Source organism: Nothobranchius furzeri, chromosome 14, assembly GCF_043380555.1.
Source record: "Nothobranchius furzeri strain GRZ-AD chromosome 14, NfurGRZ-RIMD1, whole genome shotgun sequence".
NCBI classification, from domain to species: domain Eukaryota; kingdom Metazoa; phylum Chordata; class Actinopteri; order Cyprinodontiformes; family Nothobranchiidae; genus Nothobranchius; species Nothobranchius furzeri.
Window position 1 is genome coordinate 32,907,885 of NC_091754.1, and position 23,625 is coordinate 32,931,509.

The 23,625-nt window shown below is 43.4% G+C and overlaps 1 protein-coding gene across 3 annotated transcripts in view; it reads left to right on the plus strand.

The window, feature by feature from the left end:
* The first annotated feature begins 211 nt into the window (after positions 1 to 211).
* Positions 212 to 23,625, plus strand: part of rnf17 (ring finger protein 17) — a 66,895-nt gene continuing 43,481 nt past the window's right edge. For 2 of the 3 annotated variants that reach the window (XM_054746605.2, XM_054746606.2), the window contains exons 1-15: positions 212 to 366; positions 1,124 to 1,236; positions 8,650 to 8,747; positions 8,827 to 8,914; positions 9,003 to 9,083; positions 9,164 to 9,267; positions 9,373 to 9,532; positions 9,629 to 9,702; positions 10,350 to 10,424; positions 10,606 to 10,871; positions 12,486 to 12,644; positions 13,189 to 13,360; positions 13,470 to 13,611; positions 13,686 to 13,873; positions 13,977 to 14,106. In XM_054746605.2, coding sequence (XP_054602580.1) covers positions 297 to 366; positions 1,124 to 1,236; positions 8,650 to 8,747; positions 8,827 to 8,914; positions 9,003 to 9,083; positions 9,164 to 9,267; positions 9,373 to 9,532; positions 9,629 to 9,702; positions 10,350 to 10,424; positions 10,606 to 10,871; positions 12,486 to 12,644; positions 13,189 to 13,360; positions 13,470 to 13,611; positions 13,686 to 13,873; positions 13,977 to 14,106 — 1,920 coding nt within the window. In that variant the 5' untranslated portion in view covers positions 212 to 296. The remainder of the gene's footprint in view (positions 367 to 1,123; positions 1,237 to 8,649; positions 8,748 to 8,826; positions 8,915 to 9,002; positions 9,084 to 9,163; positions 9,268 to 9,372; positions 9,533 to 9,628; positions 9,703 to 10,349; positions 10,425 to 10,605; positions 10,872 to 12,485; positions 12,645 to 13,188; positions 13,361 to 13,469; positions 13,612 to 13,685; positions 13,874 to 13,976; positions 14,107 to 23,625) is intronic. The other variant, XM_054746607.2, reaches the window with a different exon arrangement.

Genomic DNA, 23,625 nt, shown 5'->3' on the forward strand with positions numbered 1-23,625 from the left:
TTAAAGGTGCAAAACCTGGTTTCAGGTGATTTTTGTATTCATATTGTTTTAGTCCAGCTCTATACTTTTTAAATTTATTTTACTCTCCAGTTTCCCTTCTATTATTGCGAATTTTTCTGTGAAACTTCTACAAATGACAATGCGACACTAGAACATTGGATTGTAGTCAGAAAACCCAGACACAATCTGGTCAGTGAATGCACCATTGCTACCACGTGATTAAAGCAGGTTTATTGGCGCTGGCACGTGTTAGCACAGTACAGAGTAGTGAGTTGTGACCGGTTGTGACTGGTGTAATGATGGAAATGGAAGACAGTCCACATGCTGTAATTTGCAAGCTATGCGGAGACGTCTACAGACTTATTGGTAAGATAATAACATCTCGGACATTACAGTTTTAAATCTTTTTTTACCGTGTTGTTAGGACCTACACGATCTGTAAGTTAGCTAGCTAGCGGCTTCCGCTAACTACCGTAGCTAGCGAATACAGCTAGTTACCAAACTTGGCGGTAAGTTTATTGCTTGAATTGAGTAGTTCCCACAATAAATTAAAAATATTTTTTAATGATGTTTATCAGTAAGACAGATACAAATAATATAATTGGATTCATGTGCATTACTTAAAGAAGTCAGAAATTAAAGTTTTATTTCCCATAGTCTTGGTGGTAAGAAATGCTTATATGTGAAGCAAGGTCAACAACTGGAAATAATTTAAAATATATTTATTGTACTGTAAATGTACCATAAACTCTTTTGTTTATTAAAAGTGGTGCGTAGTAAAAGTTTACTTCACGCACTGGTGAAAATTTAGTATTTTGGAGTTTTAGTTGTACCGGTTGTCCTTATCACCATCCGACTTTTTTGGGATGATTCTTTTTTTATGATATTTAGAATAAAATGTTGTCTTTATTGTTTTTAATGAACAGGGCTTAAAATCTTCACATAATAAACCTGAAAACATTCATTACTTAGAAAACTGACCAAGGCTTTTTAAGTCTGTTTATTTTTGTGAAAGAGGGCTGTTTAGAGTTTGAAGAAACAAAATGACTCATTCATACATTTCCAATATTTGAATGGCATCATCATTTATCCTGTTGCTTTGCTTCTACTTGTCTTTTTCCAGAAGATGGTGTGGATGCCAACTTGCCCCGTGTGCTCTTATGTGGCCACATCTTCTGCACAAATTGCCTGCTTACCATCCAGTGGGAAAGTGGTGTTATATGCCCTGATTGTGAGGTAAATTCACCTGTGGGTTTCTGTGCACTTGCAAGTAGGGTTGCAAATGATCAAAACATGAGTCGTATGTAATAAAAAACAAAAGTTGTCACCCCCATCTACTTCCGGACTAGGGCAGCACGATATTAGGAAAAGCTGTGATATTCAATAACAGTGCTTACTATTGCGATATCGATATTACTCACGATAAATGAACAAATACTAAAGTATGCAGTGTTGATGTCGTCTGGCTTATGATGTCTGCTCTGGGTTCAAAGCAAACAAAAACTAATGCATGAATTCCATTACAACGTAAATAAAAAAAAATGCAGCTCCACCTGCTACTGTATTAGCAGAAAAACAACAAACTGCATGCATGCAGTTTCTCAGTGACCTTAAAACATCACCTCCACCATAAAACTTTTTCTGATGCTCCAAATACAGAAAAACATCCCTTACCAGGGTTTTTTGAATAAATAAAAAATCTGAAAATAAGTTTAAATGTTAAATAAAAGTTAACATCACTTAAATGCAGCAGCAAATTCTCTCATTGCTACTGAACATTTTCTCCACTTATGTGGTTATGATATAAAGCTGTTGCTGCAGTTGGGAAGTGAACTGTGCTGGCCCAAACTAGGAGAATATTAAGATTTTCTGAGGGAAAGAGAAAAACAATTGTCTATCTTTCAGAAGAGGAACTGGCAAAAAAAAACTACATGGAAAATATGTGAAAACGTTTGTTTTTAACCCCAAATTGAACAAGTTTACCTAGATCTTAAAAAGCAGCTCAGATGATGAAACTGCAACTATTATTCTGATAACAAGCTAACAAACTGAACTAGCTCCTCTAAGAACACTGGCTAGCAGAGCTTCTGACTGAGTTTATGTGCAGCAGCAAATCAACCATCCTGATTAACAAGGTTATAAAAGCTCATAAATGAAAAATCACTTTTATGTGTGGGGGAACTTTTCCAGGCCCTCTTTAGCAGGGTGGGACTGGGAGGAGAGTGCTGTAGCCTTTTAGCTGGAAGCTAACCAGAGCCTGGGGCTAACATCACCCGGTGGAACACTAGCGACATGGAGGTAGGTGGGTTGGTTCACCGGCACGTGTCGGAGACAACCCGGTTATTATCAGCTGCTTAACGACACCGAGCAAACTCACGTTCACGTTTGAAAGCAGCGCTGATTCCAGAAAACTCAGCACAAAGTGTGTTCGTTAATCTGAGCCAGCATGATGAACAAGGGAACGGCGCCGCTAACTCAGTTCGGGTGTTGCGTTTCACCCATCCTAAGGGTCTACGTAGGGGGCGGGCGTATTATGTGAACGTACCCATCGAGTTGGCCGCATATCAGAAGGGCTACATTTGATTGGTCAAATAATACTTCCGCGTAAAAAACAGAGCTGGTTTACAAAAAGCTGATGTATGACACGGATGGAACTGTTTGAACCAAACATTTATCGCCGTTTTTGACGTGCTTTGCGATGGGCCTATCGCACGTCCTGTTATTGCGATGACGATAATCTTTCGATTTATTGTGCAGCCCTATTAAGGACCATAGGTCCCTGGAATATCGAAAAAAATTCAAGTCAATAGGGCTAAAAACGCTATTTTGTAATTCCGTTTGTGCCATGGATTTCACATATGATGTCCGCGAATTTTCAAGACACATTTTGATACCAAGAAAGCGCTTTTTTTTTTTTTTTTTTTACGGGGGAAACATTATTTTAGGTTTTGTGTGAAAATAGGTACAGAACTACAAATGCGCTTTACCAAAGGGACGTCACTGAACCAGACATGGAGAAAAGCAGAGGGAAAGGGGCTGTAAGTTTAACAAACTTCAAATCCTTCTTTCAGGGGGATAGAGCTACCATAAATCTGGCCATGTGGTAAGTAGCAGCTACGCTAGGGAAGAGGAGGTGATGTCTTACCCCGGCTTTCCACAGGAGCCGTCAGCAGCTGACAGCAGCGCGAGTCGGCCGCGTCTCAGGAGCAGCATGTCGCGGCCTTTACGCGCCGGTTCTATTTTCTATGCGCGACGCCTCTGAAACGGGTCAAGTTCGACATTTTTGGGGAAGGAACGACAGGAAATCGGATGCGGAAATGGAGAGAAGCTCCCGAGATTTTCAGAATAAAGAACGTACTGCCTTCCGGTTGCTTTACTTTTAAAAAAGGTTACTAACTGTGCAGCCCCGTGAGAAGTTATCACATAGCTAGCGGTCTCCTTTGTTTTTCAGGTCCGTATTGGCGATTATAAAATGGACAGAACATAAAACACAAACATTTTGGAGCCATGTTGTAGTTTTCTCCTGCTTGTTGTTGTGTTTACTGACGAAGTCACTCGTGTGACTTCGTGCTCGGTCGGTGACAGCTGCTCCCCTGCTGCTTCGCGTCTCGTGGGAAGGGCCAAGCAGCAGTTTACGCGAGCAAGACGTGCTGCTGCAGTAACGTGCTGCTGACGGCTCCTGTGGAAACCCGGGGTTCTATGCAACGTATTGACGTCCGATTTGTAGTCATGCTTAGTTAGGGTTGCAGCTATTATTAATTTTGGAAGGACGATTATAGTCTGAGAAATTATCACGGTTTCACGTCGATTGCCATGATTATTTTACATGAAGTGTTTTCACGTCTGAATTAACATATAAATCACACACTTTCTCTAAATTATTGATAAAAGGCATGATTGTATTCTATAAAGGTTTTGAACTAGGGCTGAAACGAATCATCGAATGATTTGAATGGTTCGATTCATTAAATTCCTCGATTTTTTTTTTTTCTATTATTTTTTACTGATTTGAAGCTTCGTTAAATGTGCGATCCACAGTCTGAACACATTTTGCTGGAGCACCATAAGGTAATCGTGTGCTGTGGAGGAAAATAGAGAAACCATTGTAAAAGGCTGACACGGTCCAAAGTTTGGGATCGAGAGTTAAACTCCAAGTAGAATTGCTAATGCTAAGCTAGCGGGTAGCATTCTCATGAGCAAGTGTGGTTCGGAAAAAACTTGATGGTTGTGAACAACTAAACTCCAAAAGTGGAAGAAAAATCCCTATCATCCCAATAATTGTGGATCTGCAGTGGTGTGGGTAGGGCTGTAGCGAAGCCTCGATGACGTCGACGGCTCGATTCTAAAAATTCGTCGACGTCAGATCCGGTAGTCAACGCACCGCGCCCACTTGTTGCATCCCCAGGAGTTTGTAAATAGAGGTGGAATCTGCCTGTTTTTCCTCTAGTTCGCCCTCTTCTCCACCTTCACTAACATCTCCGCCAAATACCAAAGACCCGGAACCACGTCCGTCCGCTACTAGGTTCCTTTCGTGTTTTGCCCGCCTTCGTCTCCCGGCAACGAACAACAACTTCCGGGGTCAAATGCGCTGCTCCGTCTCTATCGCAGATGCAGAAAATCACCGGGAGCGTTTCTCCCTTCATAAAGGAGCTTCTTTCAGACATTAGGAGAGCTGTTTTGGTGGTAGCAGTCTCTCCTCTGTGCTGGTCTGTTTGCTGCTGGGTGTTTTTGGTTTATTTAAACTTGGTAACTTGAACTTAACGTTGGTAAAGCTACTGTTAGCATTTTCGCTAACAGCTTCTTGCGTTTGGATAAGCTGTTACGTTTTGGTTTAGAGTTAATCTTTTTTGTGGTGCAGATCTCCCTTTTATTACATTTAGAGTGTTGTGGGTTTTCGGTTTAGTTTAAAATATCACCTTGAGTTTGGTTTAACCACCCAGTTTAGAGTTTGGACCTTTGGAGATTCTTATTTTGGTCCAGAACCCTGTAATCATTGCCCAGCGGGACACCCCTACTTATTTGTACTTTTGTTTTAATTCCCCACAGGCAGAATTAGTTTTATTACTCCCAACCTGTGGATGAAAAGATTTTTTTTTTTGTAGTTGTAAATAAACCTGATCATCATTTTAACTTTTAAATCCCACATTACTGTCCCTTCCTTTTTGCACACGAGCCAAACTCCCCAGGAAGAGTCGTAAGACCACTCGCCTCACGCACATAAGTGACCAAAACAAAGCCGCATGGAGACACTCCGTCTCCAACCACCTCTCAGGCAGCAGCCTGCACTCCCAAGTTCTACACGTCACCAGAACATAACCAACCACAACACAATAAAAGCAGTGTTAAACAAAATGGAAGGCTTGTAGTGTTTATTCACTTACAGTAACAATTTATCAATTTTTGGGAGGAATTAATTAGAGATTTTTTGGTTTTTATTAACTGTGCAATAGAAAAATAATCATTAGATTAATTGTATAAATAGTCATTAGAATAGTCGACTATTCGATAAAATAATCGTCAGAATAATCGTTTTAAAAATAATCGTTTACCCCCAGCCCTAGGTGTGGGGCAGAGCCACTGCAGCTACCATCTGGTTTTTCCTACAAGTCGACTCCGACATGTTATAGCAAGCAATTGTAGCACATAATTTACTAACAATTTATATTTCAATACAATTTAGACTAGATTATGTTGCCAACCTGTACATAATACAATAAATATACCACAAGTACATTGTTACAGGTAGAAATTAAATGTTAGCATTTCTAGTAGCTTACTACTGAACTTGTTAATGAAATAATTAAATTCTACAGATTATATGTGAGTATTTAGATATGTTATTTTGACTATAGGATGAGGTCAATACAAACCTTTAATTGTTATGAAATGTGCGTCAAATGTTTTCCATAAAATATTTATTAACTTTAAATATCAGCTGGGAAAGAGGGAACTAGACACCACCAATTCAATATTTTATTGAGCCTTTTATAATTTAGCTTTTTTATTTTCATATTTTTAGCAGCAGACCATAATCTCGTTTCACTCGAAACGTGGTCAAATAGAATACTCTTAAATCGATGGAGGATTCGATAGAATACTCGAATATTAAAATATTCGATAGCTGCAGCCCTATTTTGAACCCCTGAAATATCTATTGTTCCCTTTTCAGGGATTTTGCTTAGAAAGATTCACTCTACCACTGATTTGTAATGTTGATGTTTTACCTCCACAAATAACACACGCCTGGAGGAGTTCTGCTGTGTGGTGGAGTTGCTCATGCTAACAGTAAGCTTCTACTAGTCGAGACGTTCTCTGTTGTTTCCTGGATGCTAAACAAACAGCCTTCCTCATCGTGAGACAAGATGGGTGAGTCCATGAATGTTAAGAAAGAAAGAAAACAATCTTTTATGTAGCGCTTCTCAAGATAAAAATCACGAGGCGCTTCACAAAAACAAAAATGTAAGTATAAAAAAGATTTCAATATATAATTAAATTAGGGCTGCACAATATATCGAAAAATTATCGTCATTAGGATAACAGGACGTGCTATAGGCCCATCGCAAAGCATATCAAAAACGGCAATAAATGTTTGGTTCAAACATTTCCATCCGTGTCATACATCAACTTTTTGTAAACCAGCTCTGTTTTTTACGCGGAAGTATTATTTGACCAATGAAATGTAGCCCTTCTGATATGCGGCCAACCCGATGGGTCCGTTTACGTAATAAGCCCGCCCCCTACGTACGGAGGGAGAAACGCAACACCCGAACTGAGTTAGCGGCGCCGTTCCCTTGTTCGGGGGTTGCTCAGAGCAACAAACGTACTTTGTGCTGAGGTTTCTGGAATCAGCGCTGCTTTCAAACGTGAACGTGACTCCACTCGGTGTGGTTAATCATTTTTACCGGGCTGACTCTGACACGTGCCGGTGAACCAACCCACCTTCATGTCGCTAGTGTTCCACCGGGTGGTGATGTTAGCCCCAGGCTCCGTTTAGCTTCCAGCTAAAAGGCCACAGCACTCTCCTCCCAGTCCCACCCTGCTAAAGAGGGCCTGGAAAAGTTCCCCCACACATCAAAGTGATTTTTCATTTATGAGCTTTTATAACCTTGTTAATCAGGATGGTTGATTTGCTGCTGCACATAAACTCAGTCAGAAGCTCTGCTAGCCGGTGTTCTTAGAGGAGCTAGTTCAATTTTTTAGCTTGTTATCAGAATCATAGTTGCAGTTTCATCATCTGAGCTGCTTTTTAAGATCTAGGTAAACTTCTTCAATTTGGGGTTAAAAACAAACGTTTTCACATATTTTCCATGTAGTTTTTTTGCCAGTTCCTCTTCTGAAAGGTAGACAATTGTTTTTCTCTTTCCCTCAGAAAATCTTAATATTCTCCTAGTTTGGCCCAGCACAGTTCACTTCCCAATAGCAGCAACAGCCTTATATCATAACCACATAAGTGGAGAAAATGTTCAGTAGCAATGAGAGAATTTGCTGTTGCATTTAAGTGATGTTAACTATTATTTAACATTCAAACTTACTTTCTGATTTTTTTATTTATTCTAAAAACCCTGGTAAGGGATGTTTTTCTGTATTGGAGCATCAGAAAAAGTTTTATGGTGGAGGTGATGTTTTAAAGTCACTGAGAAACTGCATGCATGCAGTTTGTTGTTTTGCTGCTAATACAGTAGCAGGTGCAGCTGCATATTTTTGCAATAAAAATGTTATGTTGTAATGGAATTCATGCATTAGTTTTTGTTTGCTTTGAACCCAGAGCAGACGTCACACGCCGGACATCAAACTCCATACTTTAGTATTTGTTCATTGTGGGCTTGCCGCCGATATCTCCCGGGACTCTGCCGGCTGCTGGTTGTGGGCCCCCGGGGCGATCCTCTGTGCCTCTCGAGGGGGGCGGGGGCTTTTCTGGTCTTAGTCTCCCTGGGGTCCCTGCACTCTGGGGCAGCTCCTGGATCTCTGGGACTTGGAGCTCCCTCCATCTCCTGCACATCTTTAGGGGCAGATCTGTGGCCCCTCACACTCTCTATTGGACGCTCCTATAGAGAAACCTTACATAAACAAGCGCGGGTATGCACACAGGTGCTCTCATGGTGCTCTCATAAGTATGGACTTGGGCACGTTCAACACGTCTTAAGGCTGTGGGTGCCACTAAATGCACTGTGATTTATTATCGTGTGATTGTTCAGTGAAACAATGTTGATTATATATTTCTTCAAGTTGACGCAGTGATAACTGGATCTTGTTGTGTTGTTGTTGTGTCCCATTGTTTTGTTTTTTTTTTCTCTTTCTGCAGGTCTAGAAGCAGACTCTTGTTAATTATTGTTTATTTTTGTGGATGATCCAAAGTCATTTTCTTTAGTGTTTTGATGCCTTTAACTTGTTAAATTAGAATAAGCAGGGTTGCAAGTGGAAAATGTTAATCTGAAACAATTAATACATTTTTTATGTTTATCATCATTTTGTAAATTTGATGTTTAATATTGAATATTTGGTGTGTCCTTTGTTACGTGCAGAAATCTGAAGAATCTGAGTGTCTTTGTCTTGGTCATATTGATGCGTGTCAGTTCTTTAGATTTGTTTTTATTTGTGAGACTGTTTAAGTGGAGGCCTGAGAGTAAGATGAGATGTTCCTGTTTGCAGCTTGAGTCAACCCTTCCAGAGACTGGAGTGTTGGGCTTGCAGGAAGAAAGCAGGATCATCGGTCTGATCTACACGGCCAGAATCAACAAGCAGAAAATGTACAAACAATTCAACCCACATGCAGCTGAAGCCTTGAGAGCCAGACTTTCATATTACGTGTTTTTTGTTTTCTTGAAGCCCGCGCTGTGACAGATCAAAGGTCTACAGGAGAAACAGACAGGCTCCACCCGTAGAGATGAACACCAACCCTGGAGATGGGCAGCAGGTATGATTGGGTTTGGTTTGAATCTGGGAGCTTTTAGTTGTAGAGTGAGTCAGTATAAGAGGACAAAGTCTGTTGGTGTTTTCCACAGCCCGCAGATGTAGGGAAGGTAGTGGATGAAGCGCTGGCTCAAGCTGCAGACACCCTGGCCCAGCTGGAACACATTCATGAGGTAAAAGCTGCTGGAGATCCAAACTCCACTTGGACTGGAGTGGTCCATGAAAGTAACCCTGCTGTTTCTGGTTCGAGCAGACCCTCAAAGCTGGTGTGGCAGAGCAAGCAAAGAGAGAGAGAGACCGACTGGAGAAGCAGATCCAGCAGGCCTCCTTCAAAGCTATAAAAGCTGTTAAAAAGTGGTGCGGACCATAACACTGAAACATTAAAGATTCACAGTAAACCTTTTCTGCTGCTCTGTTTTCAGAAGGCCTTTAAAACTGTCTTCCTCATTTTGATGCCAACAGGAAAACTGTGCAACTCTCAAAGCTGGAAGTCCAGTTCTCCACTTGCCATGATGTGGCGCCCAAAGTCCAAGAGAGGATTAAAGAGTTGGAGATGACCATTCAGATGGCCAGAGAAGTACGCCGCATTCCCTCCCTTGGCCAGTACTGCATTCTGGATAAGGTTAGACGTGTGGTCTCCTCTTTTACACTCCTTAACAGCTTTATTAGCAGTATTATAAAATTCTGCCTGAATTATGTCACTTTTATGTGTGATCAGGTAATACAGACCCTGCAGGCTCCTGCTGGTGACTATTCTGATGTGAAGCATATTGCTGCAGTCACTGGAATGAGGTTTTTATTTAAATTCATCTTTATTCAGTCTCAGAACATGGGTGGCTGAAGAAGCCATTTTTAAGTTTTAGATTATGGGTAGTCGGGTTTCTTCTCACAGATTTAAAAACATGCATGTTAGGTTGACTGTAAATCAGGACTTTTCAACTCTGGTCGTGACGGTCTGTTATGCAGCATATTTTGCTGTCCCTGCTGAAACACACCTGATTGAATCAGCTCATCAGGCTCTGCAAGGACCTGTTTCTCTCTTGCTGATTAAAATTTTTGCTAAAGTAGAGACGTCTCTAAATAGTAGAGACACATATTGACACTAAAGGCTCTTTTGTGAGCTCCATTCATCTAATCATGTATGTTTGGGTCCACATGCAGTGGAACACGTGTTGAAGCAGAAGTAGATTGAGTACATTGACATTCCAGGGTTTTGCAAACTAAACATGTTTAATTTATTGTTTTTGCCATTCATCACACGCTTCCTTGCTTATTTCTGTTATTCTGAAACTTAAATAACATTTGCTGGACTCATACAATAACAAAAGCTAAATATCCTTAATTTACTTGAAATGATTGCTGTTGATGCATGAAATCTTGATTACCATGAAGAGGCCCTGTATGATGATGGTGATGTTTTACACGTATGCCTGTTGTAGCTGCGTTTTTCAGGAAGAGAGTCTGAACCAGTCTTTGGTGTTATCTCTGAAGATGGAGGTCAGCAGCTCAAGCCAGTGAGTCCGTATTAGCGTTTGTATTTAATTGTTATTAAATGACTTATTTCTCCTACTTTTGTTTTGAGTGTGTGTGTCTGTGTTCGCATCATCTATCTAATTGTTTTGTTTTGAAGGTCTTTTCTATCTACTTTATATGAAGCTTTGTTTTTTACTTATTCTTTTTTCATCTTGTGTTTAGCTTGTCCAAGTCCACCTTAAAAAGCTTATCAGCTGGGACTCCCAGCTGCCCCCCTCCTTTGAAAGAGGCACAAGACATAAGAAGCTCCTCCTTGCTGCCTGTTCGAAACAAGCTCCCAGGCTCACAGAGGCAGAGCTCAGGTACCAGCAGTGCATCACCCAGCTCCCCTTCGAGCCGCCAGATCAGCCTCTCCTCCAACAGCACCACCTCAGACTTTGCACCAGATGTGATTGTGGAGGAGCTTTTGTATGAGGGACAAGAGCACGGTGTGTGGCTCGGTTTATAAAATAATTGAATTGTGTTTTCAATTGAATTTTCTTTAAATCAAGCTTCAGCACAACGTACATTGATATTTTCTGACATGACAGTCAAAACGTTAAAAAGATGTGACTCTAATAATGAAAACTAAAAGTAAGAAATGCTTTCAGATGCATTTATTAATAGAAACACACGTAGAATTTTCCCTGCATTATTTTACCAAGGCCTGGGTCTTTAATCACAAAAACAAGACCACCAAACAACAACACATTTCCTGTGTTTATTTAGATTTACGGTAATTCTGCAACTGTTATTCCATCAGACAAAATTCAAATGGAAATAAAGAGAAGTTGTACTTTAAAGGGACATTATGGAAGATTGACAGCCAAAACATGTATAGAAATAATAAATGTCTTCTTCATACATTCTCCTTTAATGCTCTGGTCCTGTAGAATGAGCCCTGGCATTTTTACTGTGATTGCCTGTTTTTCTGTAAAATCACAGAAAAAGAGAGCTGCTCGGGTCGAGCAGGCTGCTTCATGCGCGTTCATGCTCAGGCATAGCCCGTAGCATTTGCTATCCGTAGCTTTAGCAGCAGAGAGAGAGGCAGTGCCACTTTGTTGCTGTTCCTAACGCCTAGTGACAAAGCTAGCTACATTTCTGAGGACCCTTAGCTACTTTCTGTAGAACTTTCTTCTAGATATTTCCTGCAAATTAGCAACAAAATAGCCATTTTCGCTCCGAACCGTTCTTTGGTTTGACGTTGTTTCAGCTGTCGTCAAGGATATAAATGTTACAGATACTGTGCGTTGCTCACCTAGCAAGATGTCTGACTCCCATGCAGAAGACCTGGGTTTGATTCTGGGTGTGAACATAGTTCATTTAGAGTTTCTTTTTTACATTAATGGTATATTTTTTTACAGTATGATGCCCACATTTTTATTTGAGACTCGACGAACGGCATTGAATTCACAGATAAAAAAGATGTGGGTTCAACTTTCATTTTGGAAAAATTTTTCAGGGAAGGGAAGGGAATGATCTGAGCATGCAGGAGGACTGACCCATCATAAACCTTTGTCGGCTGTGCTGAAGAGAAAGGTACAGAACCAAATTATTTAATTAATTAGCTGCGTGTTCTCCTGTCCTCTGTCCTCCGGGCCACACACACACACACGGGACTGTCTCAGCTGTTATTTTCGTCAAGGAGTGTGCACGTACAGCATGCGTGCCTCGTGCACGAGCCTACTATTGAAGCTGCCGTTACGCTTTTGGCCTGAGGGGGCAATCGCGAGCATAAAAATTCAAAAGTCCGAAAAGTCCCTTTAAAATCAGCAGTGTTATTAGGGTGAATCGCATGAAGCCGGTGAATCAGCCTCTTCGTCCCTCCCTCTCACACAAACAGCGCAGTGAGGAGTGAGCACATGAAAATCATAATTTTGATCAGAAAACTAAAAATTGTTCAGCCTAAATCTGTTGTAAATCCCCTTTTGGACTTTGTTCTTCAAGTTTTTATAACAGGAAACAATAAAGCTTTATTTTTATTTCCTGAGACACCAGTGGCTGATTTCAAAACTTTCTGCTGTGTTTAATTCTTATTGGTGCTTTGTTTGTAATGTTTTTAGTAACCCAGTGGGTTGAAGTTACCCACATCGTGAACCCGAGTCACTTCTATGTCTGCTACATAGCTGAGAGGAAAAAAGAAGATGGCCTCTCCAGAAAGATTGACCGATTGTGCAGTGAAGATGGTTCCTTCTTCATACAGGAAGACGGAGTAAACAGTGGTGTGTGTTTGTGATGTTTTATTGTTGACTGGAATCTGAGGTTGGGCATCGATTGGACCCAGGACTAAACTCAGTTTTTCTTTGAATCGTTCACATTTTTTAGTCGATTCCTAGTTTTGATTCCTATGCTGCTGACCGGAAGAATAATTTGCAGCCGATCTTCGTAGAAAAAATGTGATCTGCTAATTCTGGTCAACGCCTTTCATAGCTGATCACAACAGCTGTCTGTTGGTCCTATTGTGCAGCAAACACACTGATTGTGCTGCAAGTATTTTTCTTTCTTCCTTGAAAACATGTTTGTCTAAATTAAGGTGATTTCATTGTTCGTAAAATTAAATTTATGTTGGAAGTTCAAATTCATCAAGTAAGAGCTGTGGTTAGCTGGCTCATTTAAAACAACTTTTTTGGACCCTGCCACTCGAAAGAATCTGAATCGGGAATTGATAGGCACCAGAGTCATTTAAATTCAAACAGTGGCCAACCCTGCTGGCGTCTAATGGGAATACAGCAGTAGCAGATTGGTTCTATCTTTGTTCCTCTCTAGGCTCTCTGGTCTTCGTGAAATGGGAGGATGCACAGTGGTGCCGTACCAGAGTGGCTGAGGTCTTCCAGAGAGGACGTAACGAGGCTGTGAACACCTGCCCAGTCACCCAGCTGGCTAGTCTGCGAGTGTTCTACCTCGATTATGGGTTTACCAAAAACATCCCCATTCAAAGGTATAGAAACATAAACTAACACTGAGAATGTTTGAGGTTAAGTTCCTACAGGGTACTCTGAGTATTACACATCGGTGTCCCATCTCTTATTGTGCAATTCTGTTTTCAGTGAGGAGGGAGCAGCTAATTCTTCACTGAAGTCTTTGAACAAATATCTAAGGAAAGTAAGCAGCGCTGCTAATGTGGAGCTGAGGCAATATGTTCCTCGAGCCATCAGATGTTCTCTGAAGGACCTGGTTCCTTATGACCTGGTAAGACCACCAAGGTTGAGCTGTTTTTGTCGAAAAGTGCAATGTAAGCAAACTGGTAAGTTGTGTGTGTGCAGGCAGAGGGCTGGAGTGAGAAGGCAAAGGTTGAGTTCCAGAATATGGTCAGTGGCAAGGCTTTGATCATGCAGCCTTTGGGCAAGGATGGAGATTCTTTACTTGTGGATCTGCGTAAAGTTCCCATGGCAAACTCTAGGAAAGTTTCTGTCTCCGTCAGGGAGTACCTGGTGTTCATTGAAGTGGCCAGGTATTTATAGATTCACAACCCAGTGAACATATTCTGAAATTTCTCTGAAGGTTCTGCACTGTTACTGATTAAGCTAGATTAATGTTCTGTTATTCTTTTGTAGCCTATATTCTTCAGTGAAGGCCTCCATGAGGCCTCAGATGTTCTGCCCTCCTGTGTATCCAACGACCAACAGAGAAGTCAACGCTATTGTCAGGCACATCAATGACCCGTCTGACTTCTACATCCAGCTGGTATGGAACATGGCCTAGTCACCATCAACCCAATTCTCAATATAATCAGGTTTTTGTTTTTATGAATGAATGCAGAACTTTAATTGCTAACTCTTTAGAAAGATTGTTGAGAGCTATTATAATTAAAAATGGGTGGGCTTGATTTTTACTAGCAGGAGGTGATCAGTGTGTGTATGTGTGATCAGTAGCGATGGGTACCGAATTCTGTACTTTTTAAAATACAGACCGAATTCCATAGTACCGACTGAGCACCGATTCACGTAATTTGAAACGGTCCCTCGTGAACGTGCTCTGAAGTTTGGCTTCACTTTACTAAATGCGACGGGTGATTGGGTGAAGATGAAACCAGCGACAACGATCTAAGTGTGAGGCATCATGGTTTTAATCTGCTCCAGCAGCTAAATAAACTGTTTAAGATAACGTTATCTTGATATGTTAGCTTCCATTGCCACCATTGTTATCAGCTAATGGTGCGTTCGCTTTCTCCTCGGAAATTCTAACTTCCCAATAGGAAAAATCAAATGAAAAAGGACGGCAAAAGGAATGAAGATGCACAGTAAATTTAGATCACAGTAAAGATGTTTGCTTCAGTTTAATTATCAGCTTATAAAACTACAAGGACAATGTTAAAATACAAACAGTTGTATGTTATTTATCGTGATATTTATCAAATATGGTTATATATTGAGAAAAACAAGTATTTAATTATAAAAGAGAATTAAAATATTAAACACTCAAAAGTATCTAAAATTGGTACCGTTAAGTACCGATATCGATTCCTAGGTACCGGGAATTAGTACTGAATCGATTCAAATGTCAAAGGTACCCATCCCTAGATCAGTATGTGCCAATTTGTAGAGGATAAGATGTTTTTTTTTTTTTTTTTAAGAGTTGGAGCCAGATGTCTTATAAAACAGCGCTGGGGCCTTTTACTACAATCAGCATCAACACGTACAGCCATCAGTGAAAAGCTCCGACTTGAAGTGGGATGTTGCTTTTATGCAGTTCTGTCATGAGCATGCCTCGTGCATGCCCTTGCACAACCGTTAAAGCTGATCAAGTCCTCGGCATGAAGTGGGATTCCTTCATACAAGAATAGATGAGCTTGGCAGTTGTAGCTTGAGAAATAATGAGTTCTGTCAAAAGATGTGTTGAGAAACCGGACTGTGGGTCAGCTTGACCTGACTTCAAATTACTTTCCAAACCAGATCCCAAAATATGCTGTTCTAGCTTTGATAAACAGTTCTTGGAAAACGGCACATGAAGATCATGAGATAAACAGGCTTTCTCGCAAAGGATCCACATTTCAGTTCTATACCATTCTTACAGGTGACCTCTTGACCTTTGCGGCCACTACATATGCTACACGGGAACACAAAAATAGTGATGTTGAACATTTTTCTCGGTCTTTGGCTTTTGTCATACTCTGAACCAGGGAATGGCTGCAGGCAGTGAGGCAGCAGCCAGAAAGTTCTGGAACAACAAGTGACAGTTGCGTTTATGGACCTGGTCAGCGTGCTTTGAAACACAAGGAAGCAGGGACTGAAAAGTTTAAGGAAGATGGGGGGAAAATTCTGAGCCATGCTGTTGGAAAAGGCTGTCAAACCGAACCGCACCCATCCGAGTCATACTAAGTACAGGGTTCCTGCGGGGTCTTAAAAAGTCTTGAAAACATAGAATTTGAAAATGATACCTTAAAAAGTCTTGAATTTTGACAACTGGGTCTTAAAATTTGTGGTGCGTTTAAATTCTCCAAACTGTATTTGTCCTCTAAAGTTTCATTTGTCAACCACAATCGGTTTTATTAAATAATGTAGCATAAATAAAAAGTGGCGGAACCAATAATTGAGAACGCTATCTATTCAGCTCCCGCGCTACAGCAGTGATACAAAACGGTAATCATAACGCAGACCATACAGACCTCCAACAGAGATGCGGAAAATCTCAGCAGGCCATGAGAAAGGTTGACCAACGCCTAGGGCTGGATCTCTTGGGACTGAGTGAAAACATTCGGTAGGTACCGATGTCAGGAAAAAAAGTATTTAAATGTTCCAGTGTGCCACCGCGGGTCACATGACTGACCAGAGTCACGTTATGAGTGGAGGAGACGCGTTTTCTTTCAACAACACTTCTCTGCAGTTTGCGGATTAAAATGCTAAAAAAAATAATAATAAAAACTTTGTTGTTTGGGTGCATTTTATTTAAAGTAAGCGACACCAGCGAGAAGATTTGTGTTGCGAAAATCAGGATTCACCAGCAATCTAACCAAGTACATCGTCGTGCAGGGCATCCTTTTGAGAGCTGAAAAATGGATCGTCTTTGACTGCAAAAAGTAAACCCGTGTCCTTCACCCTCCAAAACACTTAAGGAGTCTAAAGATGGAGGCTGATAAAAGCAGAAATAGGACATAAAACCAACTTGCATGCTGTTTACCAGCATTAAAAAATGCAGTTCAGCAGGGTTGTTACAGGGTATCCGCGGGGTCTTAAAAAGTCTTAAAAGTCTTGAATTTGATTTTATGAAAGGAAAATTAAGACCCTTAAAAGTCTTAAAAAGTCTTAAATCGATTTAGTAAAGTCTTAAATTTGGTTGGTATTGACGTGATTTTAAAATACATTCGTCTCATACTTGCAAACTTGATGCTTTTCAGCGAAAATTGCCATTTATGAAACTAAATGTGTTCACGTGTATCAAAGAGTTTTTGTTTTAGGGAAGGTGAGTCTTTGGTCGGGTTTCAGTCGCTCTTTATAAGAATCAGTTTCAGAAAAATGAGGAGTGTTCATCCTCTTCACAAACCATCTTTGTTAGTGGGTCACGAGTTGCCATTCTACCAATCACAGTCACGGAGACAGCTAGGGAAAAACACTCTGTGGTAGCCAATATCATGGCACCGCTACTACTGTCGCCTCAGCATCTCGCTGCGGCTGAAGCTTAAAGTTTGGGTGTTCAACTGTTGGTCCAAAACAGCTTTCCCAGTAATTAGACAGGTCCATCCTAACCTAAAGAAGATTCTGACAGACATGGTGCTGCGGTTGTTTCGGGTACATACAGGCTAAACCCTTAAAGCCGGGCAGTCACTGTGCGACTTTTTCACTTTTTTGAGCCGATTTTCCACTCGTGCGAGAATCCACAAAATCGGGGCAAGTTTTGCGCTGAGCTTCGTGTAGTGTACAGGGGGGTTACGAGAGGCAATTAACACCACGTGACCAGCTACCGATCAGCAATCGTGAGCTCGCATGGACTTCTGGCATGTTTGATATAATGCTCGTCCCTCGTGAGGGTATCGCACTGTTGAAGCGGCGCTGCGAGCAGCTGCGACCCAAAAAGTATCAGAACCGCTCACGGCGCATGGCAATCATGCATCAACACCGCTCGCCCCCGCTATTTCCCTAATAACACATGTTCGTTTTTATTTCCACGTTTTTTTACTCACAAAGATTGTCATGAAAGCGTGTTTGTCGTGTTCATGTCAAATTAAACTGATCACAAAACACAGATTTACTTTCTTTATTTCGTTTTCCTCATCCAACCCCCATAAATCCCTGTGTGTCCTCCTGCAGCTCTCCCGAAGGACAACAGGCAAAACAAGACAAAAAAAATCTGATGTGTTTTGTAAAAACTGCTATTTTTAGCATATTTTAGGTCCGACATGTTGCTACCAGACGTACAGTGAGCAGTCAGGTCGCATCCGAGAACTGGGTTATACATTTTGAGCACATGACTCGTGAGATCTGCCCTGCGAGGAAGTCGTACAGTTTGAGCTGAAGCTGAGGGCTACGAGTGAAAAAGTCGCACAGTGTCCGCCTAGCTTTAGGCACGTCTTCCCTACATGTTATACAAGAGATTTGAAATCAAGAAGAAAAACTTGCAACACAGTATGGATCTGTTCTCAATGAGATGTTATTAGTGGAAAATAAACATAAATAGATCTAAAGATGTTACTGGTACTTTTGCTATCATGCTGTTGTGGAAAGTCAGCACAAATATTCAGTGAAAACTTTAAAAAGCTGCTTAAACCTTCATTATTTTATAGTGGGCCTGAATATATTTATAAAATCAGTTGATTGTTTAAAGTCTCGTCTCGTCTTCCTCCGCTTATCCGGGTCCGGGTCGCGGGGGCAGCATCCCAACTAGGGAGCTCCAGGCCGTCCTCTCCCCGGCCTTGTCCACCAGCTCCTCCGGCAGGACCCCAAGGCGCTCCCGGACCAGATTGGAGATGTAACCTCTCCAACGTGTCCTGGGTCGACCCGGGGGCCTTCTGCCGGCAGGACATGCCCGAAACACCTCCCCGGGGAGGCGTCCAGGAGGCATCCTGACCAGATGCCCAAATCACCTCAACTGGCTCCTTTCGATCCGGAGGAGCAGCGGTTCTACTCCGAGTCCCTCCCGAATGTCCGAGCTCCTCACCCTATCTCTAAGGCTGAGCCCGGCCACCCTACGGAGGAAACTCATTTCGGCCGCTTGTATTCGCGATCTCGTTCTTTCGGTCATTACCCAAAGCTCATGACCATAGGTGAGGATTGGGACGTAGATCGACCGGAAAATCGAGAGCCTGGCTTTCTGGCTCAGCTCCCTCTTCCCCACGACAGATCGGCTCAGCGTCCGCATCACTGCAGATGCCGAACCAATCCGCCTGTCGATCTCCCGATCCCTCCTACCCCCACTCGTGAACAAGACCCCGAGATACTTAAACTCCTCCACTTGAGGTAGGACCTCTCCCCCGACCCGGAGGTGGCAAGCCACCCTTTTCCGGTCGAGAACCATGGTCTCAGATTTGGAGGTGCTGATCCTCATCCCAGCCGCTTCACATTCGGCCGCGAACCTACCCAGCAAGAGCTGAAGGTCAGAGCTGGATGAAGCTAGGAGGACCACATCATCCGCAAAAAGCAGAGACGAGATTCTCTTGCCACCAAACTCGACACACTCCACACCACGGCTGCGTCTAGAAATTCTGTCCATAAAAGTGATGAACAGAACCGGTGACAAAGGGCAGCCCTGGCGGAGTCCAACCCTCACTGGGAACAGGTCCGACTTACTACCGGCTATGCGGACCAAACTCACGCTCCTCTGGTAAAGGGACTGAATGGCCCTTAACAGAAAGCCACCCACCCCATACTCCTGGAGCGTCCCCCACAGGGTGCCCCTGGGGACACGGTCATAAGCCTTCTCCAAATCCACAAAGCACATGTGGATTGGTTGGGCAAACTCCCATGCCCCCTCCATCACCCTTGCAAGGGTATAGAGCTGGTCCACAGTTCCACGGCCAGGACGAAAACCACATTGCTCCTCCTCTATCTGAGATTCAACTATCGATCGGACCCTCCTCTCCAGTACCTTGGAGTAGACCTTTCCAGGGAGGCTGAGGAGTGTGATCCCCCTATAGTTGGAACACACCCTCAGGTCACCCTTCTTAAAGATGGGGACCACCACCCCGGTCTGCCACTCCCTAGGAACTGCCCCTGATGACCACGCAATGTTGCAGAGACGTGTCAACCATGACAGCCCTACAACATCCATAGCCTTGAGATACCCAGGACGAACCTCATCCGCCCCCGGGGCTCCACCGCTGTGTAGTTGTTTGACTACCTTAGCAACTTCTGCCCCCGAGATCGGACAGTCCATCCCCCGGCCTCCCAGCTCTGGTTCCTCCTCGGAATGCGCATTGGTGGGATTGAGGAGCTCCTCAAAGTATTCCTTCCACCGTCCGACTATAGCCTCAGTTGACGTCAGCAGCTCCCCATCCCCACTGTAAACAGTGTGAGCGAGTTGCTGCCTTCCTCTCCTGAGGCGCCGGACAGTTTGCCAGAACCTCTTTGGAGCCGATCGATAGTCTTTCTCCATGGCCTCACCAAACTCCTCCCACGCCCGAGATTTTGCCTCGGCAACTGCCACTGCTGCACCCCGCTTGGCTATCTGGTACCTGTCTGCTGCCTCCGGAGACCCACAGACCAGCCACGCCCTGTAGGCCTCCTTCTTCAGCCTGACGGCTCCCCGAACCTCTGGTGTCCACCAGCGGGTACGGGGGTTGCCACCACGACTGGCACCGGCCACCTTACGACCACAGCTAGCAACAGCCGCCTCGACAATCGCAGAGTGGAACAAGGCCCACTCGGACTCAATGTCCCCCACTGCTCTCGGGACGTGGTCAAAGCTCTGCCGGAGGTGGGAGTTGAAGACCGTCTTGACAGGTTCTTCTGCCAGGCGTTCCCAGCAGACCCTCACTATGCGTTTGGGTCTGCCAGGTCTACGCGGCATGTTCCCCTGCCATCTGATCCACCTCACCACCAGGTGGTGATCAGTTGACAGCTCCGCCCCTCTCTTCACTCGGGTGTCCAAAACATACGGCCGCAGGTCAGATGATACGACTACAAAATCTATCATCGACCTGTGACCTAGGCTGCCCTGGTACCAAGTGTACCGGTGGGCATCCTTATGTTCGAACATGGTGTTCGTTATGGCCAAACTGCGGCTTGCACAGAAGTCCAATAACAAAACACCGCTCGAGTTCAGATTAGGTGGGCCGTTCCTCCCAATCACACCCCTCCAGGTCAAGCTGTCATTGCCCACGTGAGCATTGAAGTCCCCCAGCAGGACAATGGAGTTCCCTGATGGAGCACTATCTAGCACTCGTCCCAGGGACTCCAAAATGGGTGGGTACTCTGAACTGATATTTGGCCCATAAGCACAAACAACAGTCAGGACCCGTTCCCCGACCCGAAGGCGCAAGGAAGCTACCCTCTTGTCCCCCAGGGTAAACCCCAACACACAGGCAGAGAGTCTCGGGGCTAACAAAAAGCCAACCCCAGCCCTCCGCCTCTCACCCGGAGCAACTCCAGCAAAGTAGAGTGTCCAACCCTTCTCCAGGTCTCGGGTTCCAGAGCCAATGCAATGTGTCGAGGTGAGTCCGACTATATCTAGCCGGTAACGCTCAACCTCTGCCACAAGCTCCGGCTCCTTCCCCGCCAGCGAGGTGACGTTCCATGTCCCAAAAACTAGTTTTCTTGTCCGGGGATTGGACCGCCAAGGCTCCCGCCTTGGTCTGCCACCCGATTCACATCGCACCGGACCCTTCATGTTCCTCCTGCGGGTGGTGGGTCCACAGTTGGACGAGCCCATGTATCCGGTTCGGGCTGGGCCCGGCCGGGCCCCATGGGCGAAAGCCCGGCCACCAGGCGCTCGCTCACGGGCCCCAACCCCAGGCCTGGCTCCAGGGTGGGACCCCGGTAACCCTCCGGGCCGGGTACTCCGACTCTTCGTTTTAACCGCCATGAAAGATCCTTCGAACCGTTCTTTGTCTCACCCTTCACCTAAGACCAATTTGTCATGGGAGACCCTACCAGGGGCACTAAGTGCCCCAGACAACATAGCTCCTAGGATCATTAGGGCACTCAAACTCCTCCACCACGATAAGGTGACGGTTCAAGGAGGAGTGATTGTTTAAAGTGACTAGCTAAAGTTACTCTGATCCACTGTAGAAGGTCCAGTCTGAGTTAAGCTGTGGTAACTGGAGAGGAGCTGAGAAACGGCATTAAAGCTTTTGCTGTTTGCTTGTTCCAATTTAATTTAAAAAGAATATATGACATCAGTTATATAATAATTGTATCATATGTATATTTAACAGTCATGTTAGAGATAAAAGGCAGAATAGATTAAAAAAAAATTTTTTAACTATCTGGTTACATTAAAGCTTCACATCCCACAGTGAGTAGTATCTGTCCCATATGGTGAGTTGGGATCTGGCCATCCTACTGAAGAATGATTAGTCATTTGGAATATTTTCAGATGTGTTTATGTTTGGTGTTTTGTGAATTAGATTCATAATAATAGTTTATTATATGATGATCCCTAATCATTATCTGATTAGTTATTTCAGTTTATTATATTTAGCTGTCTTGACAGTAGGACTGGTAGAAAATTGCTTGCATTTTGCAAAAACATCACATAATTTTTTTTAAATATTCTCAATAAAATAAAAGTAAATAAATGTCAGAGGTCCCTAAAAACCAAACCCCCACTGTAGAATAGATGCACATCTGCAGCACGTGAGGACCTTGTTTGGGGGGAGAGTTATTTTAGTTGTCACTTTTTTCACAGCCTCAGAGTTTGTGGCTATGAAAAATCGATTCAATTCAAAGATATTTTATTAATCCTCAAGGGAAATTAGTTTCAGTACACACAATTCAGAGATCAGACATACATGGGCAAGACACATGTTGCAAGATGCATGTAAACTAAAAATATATATATTTTGTTCTATGCGCACGGTTTGCATTTTTGTACCACGTGGCTTTACATATTATTGCTACAGCCTCGCTGTCCCGGATGTGACGTAACCCAATATGAAGTGGAAAACGAAGCAATGCAGTATTTAAAAACAATATATGAGTGTTTAACAGTTGATTAGTTCTTTGCGATAGTCTTAATTTTATTTTTTACAAGGTCTTAAAAAGTCTTGAAAAAGTCTTGAATTTAATTTTGAGATTCCTGCATATACCCTGTGTTATTACTGACATGAAGTGAAGCATTATTGAAGGCTATTTTTATAGAACTATTTCAATTTTGTGCCTTTACTGTTTGCACTGCAGCTTTGCTCTCTGCAGCCATAGAACCGGTTGGCCGCCTTGAGAATGGAAGCACGGCCCACTTAGACGCAATGTCCTCTGCCTCCCACGGAACATTTTGGGATTTCTGTCAGAGTTGGGATTCGAAACAACTTCTGACAGGAGACTTTGCCAGACGTTCCTAGCAGACCCTCACAATATGTTTGGGCCTACCAGGTCTGACCAGCATCCTCCCCCACCACCAAAGCCAACTCACCACCAGTGGTCAGTTGACAGCTCAGGCCCTCGCTTCACCCGAGTGTCCAAGACATGCGGCCGCAGATCAGATGAGATGACAGCTAAGTCGATCATCGAGCTGCAGCCTACGATATCCTGGTGCCAAGAGCACATATGGACACCTTTATGCTTGAACATGGTGTTCATTATGGTAAATGGCCTGTATTTGATATAGCGCCTTCTATAGTCCTGGAACCCTTCCCCCCCCAAAGTGCTTTACAACACAATCACCCATTCACACACACATTCATACGCTGGTGGGGATGAGCTACGATGTAGCCACAGCTGCCCTGGGGCGCACTGACAAAGGCGGGGCTGCCGAGTACAGGCGCCACCGGTTCCTCCGACCACCACCAGCAGGCAGTGGGGGTTAAGTGTCTTGCCCAAGGACACAACGACAAACTGAGCGGGGCTCAAACCTTCAACCTGAGCACCTAATTCCTGTGCCACATCGCCCGCAATTATGGACAATCCATGATGAGAACACAAGTCCAATAACAAAACACTACTCGAGTTCAGATCAGGGTGCTGTATTTCTCTGATACTGAGTGGAGAACCTCTCACAATTGTTTTCTGATGCTAAATACATTAAAAAGGAATGAATGGAGAACCCAGGGAAGTACGGCGGTTCATCAAGACAGACAACTCGATGGTCCAAAAGTTGATTTTGATCTGAAACGTG